This window comes from Diaporthe amygdali (genome assembly GCF_026229845.1).
Source record: "Diaporthe amygdali strain CAA958 chromosome Unknown NODE_48_length_299215_cov_64_995801, whole genome shotgun sequence".
In the NCBI taxonomy this organism is placed as follows: domain Eukaryota; kingdom Fungi; phylum Ascomycota; class Sordariomycetes; order Diaporthales; family Diaporthaceae; genus Diaporthe; species Diaporthe amygdali.
The window spans coordinates 85062-96819 of record NW_026517068.1 but is presented as its reverse complement, the minus strand read 5'-3'; the positions used below and the strand labels follow the sequence as shown (position 1 = coordinate 96819).

Here is an 11758-nt window from a genome sequence, read left to right as displayed (position 1 = left end):
CTAGACATCTTGTATATTCAACTAAGCTTCCCAAATCTATATGCGGCTGCACTTATGGGACGCAGCGACTAGTCATCCAAAGTGAAGTCTAAGTTGGGGAATGTTACCTTCATATGAGCCATCGTGCCTACACTTAGAATTTTTGAAGGTTTTCATGACGCAAAGCTACTAGACACGGGTTCTTGGGTTGTTTCCGATCGCGAGAAAGCTATGCGCGTGTGAGAATCCTTACAGAACTCAAGAATTGCTCATCTCTAGCCAATTGATATGACTCCTGTATCCCGAGTCGATTCTCGACAGCCGCGGGCAGAAGTCCTTGCCTTCTTGGTCTCTCCGTGTCTCCGGCTGGAATTTTTCCTTGAGAGCCTAGCATATTCCTCGCCACAGACCTGATGTCTTAGCCATCCATCGGGGCTGAGATCGTGACTAGCACGGGCTGATAAGTGTAGTGGATCAAGTAAGATCGGGAGGATGGTCATCCTGGTAATTAGTGCTTGGGTCAACGAGGACACAAATGTTCGGTGAGAACCGAATGCAAAGTAGTATGGTCTTGGATTTTCGGGATTTGTATCGCGTATCGACATGCATGTGAGCCGGGTCTTGATGAGTAATTTGCGGTCCAACGGCCGGCTTGCTTAGGCTCCTACAAAAGTACTTATCGCGCATGTGCTTGCATTGCATCTGCACTCCTGCCACCGGCATCTGCATCTGCATGACCCCCGAAACCATACATTCATCTAAGCGCGGGACGCTCCTCCCTACAACCGCCGATGCATCGTCTGTCAATGATTCTTGGCCCGACCTGGTCGGAGTTTTCGGAGAAGTCAAGTACATGCGGTCCCGGACATGTTCACCGTGAATTTGGGAAGGCCTTGGGATCGATTGGGAGATACATTTGGATGGCAGGAGATCGACGGCTTACAGGACTATCTAGAAGCATACGCGGGGGCGACTGATCGCCCAATGTGTACTGCTGTGCATGGACAGGTCCGTCAGATAGGCGACGGCCATCAACATTCAACGCCCAGCATCTCAATATTTAAGAGTCATGATACCATGAGGCAGTCAATGAATATAAATAAGGACCTCCATTCGGCTCTTCTGGACAGACTTGCAAGCATTCAAACCACACTCAAGAGACATCCGGATCTCAACAGTTGCACACTGCCTTAATTACTTCAAACGCTACGTCTGAGACGGCACACGAGCGCCAAAATGCTTACAAGCGTCCTACCCTTCTCGGTGAGTTTCAAGTCTTGGCCATTATCATAAACCCAAACCAGAAGGAATCGCTGCTGATTTTAACATCCATCTTGCGAGCGCAGCCCGAAATGGCGGCCACCGTCACGGAGTATTGCACCAATCACTCGAATGACACTTCAGCGGACATGAAAGAACTCTGGGACTGGACCTATGAGATGTTTGACAACATGAATGCGGGCAAGAACACCGCCGACAAGATGTCATCCCCCCTCCAGGGGGCCACCAACAAGTTCCTCGCCGAGTTCTTGCACCCGAAGAGGAGCAAGTTTCCCATTCACAACTCTTAGGAGGCTCTGTAATCGCTGACCGAATCCGTCACAGTCCTCGAGATTGGCTGCTTCACTGGGTACAGCGCTCTGGCCTGGTATGAAGGCACCAAAGACACCAAGGCCGAGATTGTGACCCTAGAGCTTGACGCGGAGATGATTGAGGCTGCTAAGCGCAATCTAAACCGCTTCGGCATTGGCGATCGCGTCAAGCTGGTTGAGGGACCCGCCCAGGATACCATTGCTCAGCTGGACGGGGAGTTCGACCTGATCTTTGTCGACGCTAACAAGGATGGCTACCAGGGCTATGTCAAGCAGATCCTGGACAAGAAGTTGCTGTCTCCCCAGGGGCTGATCATGTGTGACAACGGTAAGATAATACGACGGGACGGCGCGTTGAGCGGAAGAAAGGATTTAATGCTGACTTGAGAATCAACCTCAGTGTTCGCCCGCGGTATGACGATCTCGACCTCGGCCAATCCTTCTCTGCCCAAGGAGCTGAGGCCCTACTGGACCGAGTGCGGCAAGGCTCTTGACAGGTTCAACAAATTCTGCAAGGATGAGCCAAGGATCGACACTATCGTCCTTCCCGTTTACGATGGGCTGACCTTGATCAAGTGGAAGACCACCTCCTAATTCAACCTTAGGAACTGGGCTCATGGACCGGGGGACATTGTTTGTACTTCGTCGGGCGAACGCAGATAGATAGATGTCTAGAGCTTATCAGGACCTTGGCAGTGGCTACTTAAGTATGCATGCTTAGAGCGGTGCTTGCTTAGTATGCATTTGCATAGGCGGCCAATGAAACGCAGTCTTTACTGTATACTCCGTAACTCCTTCGCGAAATGTAACACGAAGATCAAATCGCGAGATCACAGACTATATTACACGGCATTCATCTCCTTGAGAACCTAGGCTTTCGGAAAACTAACTTACTATTCGTATAACCACTTTTAACTTGCTAGTCTGTCGGTTGCTCATCCTCCATCTTATTGCTTCGTTGGGCTCAAGGATGGCCACTCTTAGGTCTTTGGGAAAGGATGGTCCCAAGATTCCGCCCTTGGGGCTGGGTCTCATGGGATTAAGCTGTAGGTAACGACTGTACCCTCGTCAAGAGAGTTATAATTTGCATCAGCTGAGTCAAATCACCGCCGCAAGCATTTTACGGAACGCCACCGCCCGATGAGGAGCGATTCCAGCTCCTCGACAGAGCTTACGAGCTAGGTTGCACCCACTGGGATTCTGCCGCCTTGTACGGCGACAGCGAGGAACTCCTCGGAAAGTGGTTCCAGAGGACGGGAAAGCGTAGCGAGGTGAGTCCTCGAGCCGGTTCCGCTTGCATGGAATCTCTCCGGACCCGTGTCAGGGCAGTGCTGGGATTGGAAATTTAACATATGTCGTCTCAGATATTTCTGGCGACCAAATTCGGCAACCATGTTACTCCCGACGGTGGCCGTGAGATCCGGAACGATCCTGAATACATCCGGCAGGCCGTGGCCCAGAGCTTGGAGCGTCTTCAAACAGACTACATTGATCTATTGTACTGCCATCGATTCAGTGGCAAGACTCCTGCGGAGGATATCGTCGCCACGATGAAAGAATTTGTTGAGTAAGCAAACTGCACTATGCAGCTACTAAGGCGGAATCATTTTTGAAGCGAGACTAACACATCATCCCAGATCCGGCAAAGTCCGATATCTTGGACTCAGTGAATGCGGCACAGATACTCTCCGCCGTGCATCGAAAGTCCATCCCATTGCTGCCTATCAAATTGAGTACAGTCCGTTCTCCCTTGACATTGAAAAACCAGAGCTGGGGCTTCTGGCGACGTGTCGCGAACTGGGCATCGCCACCGTCGCGTACTCCCCACTCGGTCGGGGGATGCTCACTGGTCAGATCAAATCACCCGACGACTTCGACGAGGGAGATTTTCGGCGCAGCATACCTCGATTCTCGGCCGAGAACTTCCCAAAGAACTTGAAACTGGTGGAGCTTTTCCAGAGCATCGCCGAGAAAAAGGGATGCACCGCAGGACAGTTGACACTGGCTTGGATGATGAAAGAGGAGGACATCTTTCCCATACCAGGAACTAAGAAATTGAAGTACCTAGAAGAGAACTTAGGTGCCAATGAGGTAGATCTAAGCGATGAGGAGTATGCCGAGGTCCGTCAAGCGGTGGACAACGCAGAGGTGCATGGAACAAGGGTTGCAGAGAACTTGATGGGAGCTCTGATCAAAGATACACCTCCTCAGTGAAATGGAACGATCCGCACAATCGTGGATATGCGAAATTGAGGATGGGAGGGGATTGAAAATTTGATTGGGCCGCTCTTTAGCATACACAACCCGCCCTCCCGCACGAATGGGAGGGATGAAGTTAAGCATAGTACTCGAGATTAAAGAGATATGGATTGAATCCTGCACCTTGATAAATAGACAGCCAGCCAAGAGAATTGCATATCTAATGTTAGAAATTCACGGCTAGTCTAGCCACTCATTGTGCAATGAGAGAACATTACAACACTGCTACTATTTACATGCCTCTTTCACCTTGTATTCTCTGATTGGAGCGGTCATGCGGATGCGAGATTAAGTTGCTACTCAAGTCACAAATAAAGACAATAAAGGTAGAATTTTTGCTCTCGTTCGAATCCGTATGATTCTACGTTCAGCTGTGCTAATTCAGTTCCACCAGACTCCTCAACAGGTGTGTTGTGACATCAAAGCTGGACGTGAGGTTGGCGACCATAGAAGCCGCAAGCGCCTTCGCTACTACTCTTATGAAGTTTCTATGGCAGCCCCTTATACTGGAGTATATCCTGTTCATCCCCCACCCACTGGCTAAGAAGAATTGGCACCTGGGCATGGAGAGTTTGGTTTTGGTTGAATCTGAAAGGCTCCACAGCTCTTGTTGAGCCTATCCTTGGTCGTGTAAGCCACGAATACCTTCTTTACGTGTCAGAATGAGCCACAAGATTTACAGCTATGATGAGACTTGATATTAGTCAGTATAATCAATAAGAAAGTTGCTCTGGCTGGACCTTCGGCCATCAGCACCCTGATGACTTTGAGAGTAGAACACATTGCCGAGCCATAATCAGAATGACACATGATATATTCGAATCAACATCAGAGTAGAAAGTCTCCTCTGAATTCTCCTGCGATATGCGCATTTTGAAAAGTCGAGGTTCTAGTAAGTCAAGACTGAAATGATGATGGCGTTGAAGACTCGAAACCAAAGTCGAGCAGCGGAGATTGGCCTGACGGTGAATATTAAGTAAGTCCAAACGTAGAATGTCAAAGTTTACGGAAAATTTACTTGTTTGCGCTTCTCTCAGCTCGATAGGGGAATCGGACGTAAGCCAACTCATTTGTTGTAAACGCTGACGACGACTGCACAGTGTTTGATACAACAATGATCTCTATGCAAGCCCATTCATATCGTTTCAGCGCCGCAACTCCTGCCAGAGACTCGTATCAGGCTTCTCAAAATTCTAGCACCGTATTGAGGCATTTGGTGGATGCAGCAGTGTGAAGACTGCCATTGAAGCAAGCGTCGCGCACAACAGTGCTACGTCTTGTCTCTCACATCGTGCAGGCGGCTCTGACAGAAACCATACCTTTGAATCGATATGCTCATTTTAGTTTAACACCAAATGTCAAGCCCAATGATTACCCAAGATTCCTATCACTCCAAACCAGGGTTGTCGGACCCTCCACCTGCGCATGGTGCCTGCCCACTTTGGGCTTCACTCGGCTTTCTAAACAACGCCGGCTCCGCCTGCGCAGCTCCGCCGCATCAAGTATTGGGAAATTTTTTCCATAGCTATTTCGCGCGATCTCGTAGGTGTGGCCATCAATAGGTTGCCAAAGCACAGCAGCCTAAGACAGTGACAGCTTGCCGCAGACCCCACATTCTGAATCACTCTCAAATGCAATCTTGTGTCAAGCACAGCTGGAACATGCTATAAAGATGCTCGTGAAAATTCAAGGGATAACAAAGACATTCAACCGATGAAATTGGGCTGAACCATCCTAGACTTAAGGGAGAGATGTGGTGTGACGACTCCAGAGTAGTCAGGGGTGTTCAAATGCTGTGTGACCAGTGGATTTGGGCACGCACCACTGGAAACAGCTGAGAGAAAGATTTCGACATGCAAATCAGTATGATGACAGCAGACCAGCGGGAGGTTACCGCTAGAACAAGTAAATCTTTGTCGTAGAGGGACGCGCCCCTACTCCGGAGTCCCGGAGTTCCAATGTCGATTTCCTGTTTGGGACACCACACATACCATGCCAGTCACTGCAGGCGCCTTTGCCAACATAGAACGCGTTGACTGCATTCAGGCATCTGAACCGAAAGAGCTGGATGTGTAATTAAATCTGACCCGAACACTGCGGGCTATATTGGTCGTCTTCAAAGCCAAAAGATTATTGTCCCGGCTTAAAGAATAGTGCTTCTTCTCTACTGGCAATCCACCTGGTGCTGAAGATCCGCGAGGCTTTCACAAGACATATATCTATTTCACTCGATAGGAACCAAAGGAGTCTGTGTTTCTGTGCCTGAAAATCGCACCTTTCTGTAATTCAGAGTCTGGGGCCTTTGACCTCAACCAGACCACGATCATGTCTCAGACCTCCACCACCCAGCTCTCTCTCAATGAGAAGTCAAATCACGTCGAGAAGAATGATGGTCAAACAGACCCCGAGCGATCCACGACTGAGGCCGACTCTGTAAGCCCTGGGACTTTTGAGAATGGCAACAATCCGGAGTCAGGCTTACATGACGGGCCTGCCAGCCCGCCATTATCAGAACCAAAGAGGTCCATCACCGGCATTCGCTGGCTGCTCGTGTGCGTGGCTATCTTCAGTGCCAACATCTTATACGGGCTAGACACCACCATCGTGGCAGATATCCAGGGCACCATATCCACCACCTTCAACAATGTCACGCAGCTTGGATGGCTCGGCATTGGCTTTACCCTGGGCTCGACCGTGGCCATTTTACCACTAGGCAAGGCTTTTGGTATCTTTGACAACAAGTGGATATTCGTTGGCAGTTTGATCCACTTTGCGGCTGCCAGCGCTCTATGTGGTGCTGCTCCCAACATGCAGGCCATGATCGTGGGCCGAGTTTGGGCGGGAGTAGGCGGTGCTGGAATGTACCTAGGGTAGGCTCTATCCCAACAGACACGAGTGGTGAGCATCAGCTAACCAAGCATAATCGGTGCCATCAGCACTCTAAACCTGGTGACGGTTCTTAGTGTTCCGAAAGAGCAGCCGTTTTATATTGCGCTGACGGGCTTCTCCTACGGAAGCGGTTGTATACTGGGGCCCCTCGTTGGCGGTGCTCTGGCTGACAGTCCAGCCACATGGCGATGGGTGAGTTGTTATGTTGTCAAATTAATACATCTCAGGAGAAGTCTCAGGCCATCTGACCAAATCTCAATAGGCTTTTTATCTCAACCTCTGTGTATTTGGCGCCCTTAGTCCTATCTACCTGTTTCTCTTGCCATCGCTCCCGAGGCGCCCTGATTCCTCCTTCATTCAGCATCTCCGGGCGCTAGACTGGCTCGGCATGATGTTGACTGTGGGGCTTTATGTCTCTTTCACCCTTGCTTTCACCTTCGGTGGTGTCATTTGGGCCTGGAGCGACGGACGCACCATTGCCCTGATTGTCGTCTTCGGTGTCTTGACAATCGCCTTCGTCATCACCCAGCGCCTGGCGCTCTTTACCAACACTATGGATCGTCTCTTCCCATGCGACCTTGTAGCCGACCCGCAGCTGGTCCTGCTGTACATCATCATGGCCTGCGGCGGTGCCACCCTCTTCGTGTCGCTATACTACATTCCGCTCTACTTCCTGTTCGTCTACGGTGACGGCGGCGTCCAGGCGGCCGTTCGCCTTCTCCCCTACATCTGCTTCTACGTCGCGACCATCCTCTTCTGTGGCGCATGCATGAGCCGCACCGGCTGGCATAACCTATGGTTCCTCGTGTCAGGCATGTGCCTGGTCGCCGGAGGGGCCACCATGTACACCATCAAGATCGACACGCCTCTATCCAATCTTTATGGGTTCATTAGTCTCCTTGGCTTGGGAATGGCGACAAGTCAGGCCGGATACGCCGTTGGAAACCACCTGGTCCGTGAAGAGAGAGCCGCTGAACTGATCCAGTTCCTGAACATCTCTCAAGGCCAGAGCCAGCTCATCGGCCTGGTGATTGCAAGCTCCGTGTTCCAAACGCAGGCATTTTCCGGGCTCGAGTCAATCCTTGGCGGCCGGTATAGCGATGCCGACATCAGGGCCGCTGTTGCCGGCGCTCAGAGCATCATTTTTGAGCAGCTCGACGAGGACACTAGACGACAGTGCCTGGTGGTAATTGTTAACAGCATCGGCAGTTGTTGGACCTTGGTCATAGCCGCCGGTGCCACCTATACGATATGCTCTGCTTTCTTGTCCCGGAACAGGGTGATTCAGATGGATAAGGAAAAGGCAGTGCAGATCGCGCAGGCATGATGAAATCGGAAAGAAGGGAACACTAGGCTGCAGTTCCAACAGCGTTTCAGCAACATAAAAAGGTGATCCGGATCGGGTTCAGGGATGGAATATACGACATAGACGGGCTGGACTGTATTACATGAGAGGGCTGCTCAACGCATTGTAGATGTATCACAACTATCGCCAGGCTGAGTACAGGCATTCTGCAAGAATGATTACCAGAAAAGTATGGCTTTCAAAGCACTCTCCTGCTGAAAGTAGCTCTTCTAAACTCACTTCTTACATTACTTAATTCAACATTTTACATTAGAACCCACAGAAAATCTTGATATGATCCTAATCTGAACAATGACTATCAATTATGAGATCAGACTCTCAAGCCGAAGTTCATTGGCAAGGCGCCTTTGTTCTCTCGGGCATGCTTCATTGCCTCAGCTCAGGGGCTGTCCAGCATAAAGAAAGCCTCCCTAGGTATCTCCGATAATGTCCATTTACTTCCGCTCGGTTGGAAGTCTATGTTGATGAACTTGGAGATAAGTGTTTATTAGTTCCGGTATCCTGGAACTCCATCTTGCATGTGATTGATCTAGAGATAACTGGTTAATCGCACCAGTCTGCATCTATATCAAGACAAATAATGAATTTGAGCTTGGATTCCAATTCTAAGCAAAGGGCTACCCCTTCCCACTCTGCCCTATATAGATTTTACATAAGTGTGTAGCTGCGTATACAGATGCCCAATTGCTTTATCTTGTAGGCCTGCACTCAGAATGCATATCCGTAACAAACTCATAGCACTCCCTTCGAAGCCATGATCCTCAACGTGGATATCGCAAATTGGGTTGATCTTGAATCACAAGACTCGATCAGGTAGGATTGATGTTTCAAAGGCAAGACTTTCTCGTGTATTTGTCTCGCGTAGGCATTATCGTGGGCGTTCTGTAATTCTTTCTGTGGTTGCGTCAACAAGCTGTGACGTATTTTTGCATCCACCAGTCAGCAAGCTGAAAATGATGCCCAAAAAGTGCATTCCTTCTGGGCGACAAGCGATGATGGTTGTGTAACGAGCCGAGCCGAGCCAACTCCTTTTGGAAATGGGTAGTGTAAAAGTCAACACACTGCAGCTGCCATACTAAGAACTCCGGAACTCCAGACCAATGAGAGCCGAGAACAAGAACAGCAAACAGCTATGATTACAGGTAACACTATCCACCTGGGTGACTGTGGGGGAAATAAATTACTACGGTGGAGTTATCATGATCTTAAGTCCAGTCCGATTGAAAAGGTTTATAACATATTTCAGAGCGACATCCCTCCCCCTCTCTCAGGATTGAGAAGCTCCAGTCTCTAACTCACACCTATGCTTTGAACATCTCGTTAATAAACAAACATGGCTCTCCCTAAGACATACAAGCAGGCAGTTTTCAAGGAGAAGGGGGCGGCTCTCACTCTGGAGGATGTCGAGCTCAAACATCCTGGTGCGGGCGAGCTGCTGGTGAAGGTGGAGGCTTGCGGTGTGTGCTTTTCCGACATGTTCGCCCAGCAGAACATCATGGGCGGTGGTTTGTAAGTCACCTTTCCTCTCCTCGCTCCGTCCGTGGCGAGTGCTGTAATTATAGGCTGACCGATCAACAGCCCCCTGGTTCCCGGACACGAGATAATCGGGCGCGTTGCTGAGGTGGGCGCAAATGTGTCGGGTTGGAAGGTCGGTGACCGTGTCGGTGCTGGGTGGCACGGCGGACACGACGGTAAGAGCTCAGCGTTGTTCTGAAAACCCTAGGTGCTCTCACTCACTGTTGGCCACAGGCTCCTGCCATGCATGCAAGAAGGGGTGGCACCAGATGTGCGACAACCAAGTCATCAACGGCGAGACCAAGTCAGGGGGTTGTAAGTACTTATGAGCTGGAAAGCACATCTGGATATCGTTAATAAAGGGCACACATAGACGCCGAATACGCTATTCTTCGCTCCGAGGCGACTGCCTCTATTCCTGAGCATATCGATGCGGCCAAATACGCGCCCATCCTGTGCGCGGGCATGACGTGCTTCAACAGCATGCGCCACATGGACGTGAGCCCCGGCGACACAGTTGCCGTTCAAGGGCTCGGCGGCCTGGGCCATCTGGCCATCCAGTACGCCCGCCGAATGGGCTTTCGCGTCGTGGCAATCTCGCGCGGAGCCGGCAAGGAAGAGTTTGCCCGCCAGCTGGGGGCGCATGAGTACATCGACACCGAGAAGACGCCAGACGCCGGTGCCGCACTGCAGAGACTCGGCAGCGCCAAGCTGATCGTGACGACGTCGCCCACGGGACAGGGTATGCCGGACCTCCTGAAGGGTCTGGGCCTGCTAGGCAAGCTGCTGATCCTCTCCGTGCCGGGCGAGATCCCAATAAACACAGGTGCCTTGGTGAGTGGCCGAAACACTTGATATTGAAATTAACAACCGAAATGCCGAACTGACCATATGGAATAAAAGCTGCGATACGGTCTATCTGTCCAATCCTGGCCGTGTGGCCATGCCACCGACTCCGAAGACGCCATTCGTTTTACTGAGCTCGAGAACATCGACTGCATGATTGAGAAGTTCCCGCTCTCAAAAGCTAATGAGGCTTTCAGTGCGTATTCTTGTCCTGACTGGTCCGGAGGTCTGGTCGCTAGCAACTCGATCGTCCGCTAACATCTCCTTCCTACAACAGACGCAATGCTGGAGGGCAAGGTCCGCTTCAGGGCTGTCATCACCATGGAATGATCGAGAATCAGGGACTGGAATCGGCAGGTGCTCAGGAATAGAGCCTCGCCCAAAATCCACACACCCCACGGCTGGTAATATCCACACATGCCCGCCCGTTGTGCAATTTCCGTCCGTGCAAGGTGGCTGCGCCAATGTGACTAAAGTCATCTCCCAGCGGTACTCACGCATGTAGCAAGAAATGCACTTTACGAGGCAAGAGTCACCGTTAAATCAGTGCTGCTTGGTGAGAGGCCGGTGGAGTCTTTGGGATGGCATGCCTAGGTACAGCAGTTCGCCCGCACATGATCTGCAACGCCCTCGCCGGGGCAGAAAAAGATAGGAATGAATATATACAAGCAAAATATGATCTTTCAATTTCCTGTGTAAGCGTGAGCAGAACGGCAACGGTCTCGGGCGCTACTTAGGTACATAGATACCTAGGGCGTCCAAGTATCTAGATATGCTGTGACGATCAAGCTTTAGATCTATGTTACGGACTTGAACCTAGTGGGAACACCGGGCGATTTGATGTTGTTGCTCTGTTGGTCTGAGGATTTATCTCTTAGGACACTGCTTTGATATATCCATTTGATGGTGCACGCTCCGGGAAAGCTGCAATGGAACGCGTGTGAGGTCTCGTTACGTGCCTTTAAACCCAGATCAATTTTTCTCTTCTTCTCTCAAGTTATGTTGATTAGCCCAACCAAGACTTACTAAGCCGGCGTATGATATTGTAATTGTCTTTCACCCTACGTGGCATACCTTATCTCCTTGATTGGTTGCATCCTAAGAATAATAGAGCGAGGGAAAAAAACTGAGGGGAGTGCGGGAGGGGCTCACTAGATGATCAAGCTTCACATTTGTTCTTCCAGCCAGTCTGTCATGGTGTCTCTTGCTTCTTCTCGTGGTTGTCGTCTCCCCTAATATGTAGTTTGTGTTGGTTGTTCTCAAGATACCTAGCACGCCTAGGTACGCATTTGAGCCCAACATTCTTATCGAA

At 50.4% G+C, this 11758-nt stretch overlaps 4 protein-coding genes across 4 annotated transcripts; all 4 read left to right on the top strand.

The window, feature by feature from the left end:
• Positions 1 to 1215: 1215 nt before the first annotated feature.
• Positions 1216 to 2165, top strand: J7T55_015760 (uncharacterized protein; the record flags this gene model as incomplete). The annotated part of the gene is made up of 4 exons (XM_053134770.1): positions 1216 to 1242; positions 1326 to 1528; positions 1616 to 1899; positions 1972 to 2165. The coding sequence occupies 4 exons, from the start codon at positions 1216 to 1218 to the stop codon at positions 2163 to 2165; spliced, it is 708 nt and encodes a 235-aa protein (XP_052987458.1).
• Positions 2166 to 2541: 376 nt separating this feature from the next.
• On the top strand, positions 2542 to 3785 carry J7T55_015759 (uncharacterized protein; the record flags this gene model as incomplete). Its single annotated transcript, XM_053134769.1, has 4 exons — positions 2542 to 2617; positions 2688 to 2842; positions 2936 to 3138; positions 3209 to 3785. The coding sequence occupies 4 exons, from the start codon at positions 2542 to 2544 to the stop codon at positions 3783 to 3785; spliced, it is 1011 nt and encodes a 336-aa protein (XP_052987457.1).
• A 2370-nt stretch (positions 3786 to 6155) lies between these two features.
• On the top strand, positions 6156 to 8046 carry J7T55_015758 (uncharacterized protein; the record flags this gene model as incomplete). Its single annotated transcript, XM_053134768.1, has 3 exons — positions 6156 to 6700; positions 6767 to 6911; positions 6982 to 8046. 3 exons carry the CDS (start codon positions 6156 to 6158, stop codon positions 8044 to 8046), a joined length of 1755 nt encoding a protein of 584 aa, XP_052987456.1.
• Positions 8047 to 9418: 1372 nt separating this feature from the next.
• Positions 9419 to 10776, top strand: J7T55_015757 (alcohol dehydrogenase; the record flags this gene model as incomplete). Its single annotated transcript, XM_053134765.1, has 6 exons — positions 9419 to 9594; positions 9664 to 9776; positions 9835 to 9915; positions 9974 to 10434; positions 10504 to 10642; positions 10724 to 10776. The coding sequence occupies 6 exons, from the start codon at positions 9419 to 9421 to the stop codon at positions 10774 to 10776; spliced, it is 1023 nt and encodes a 340-aa protein (XP_052987455.1).
• Between the last annotated feature and the right edge of the window lie 982 nt (positions 10777 to 11758).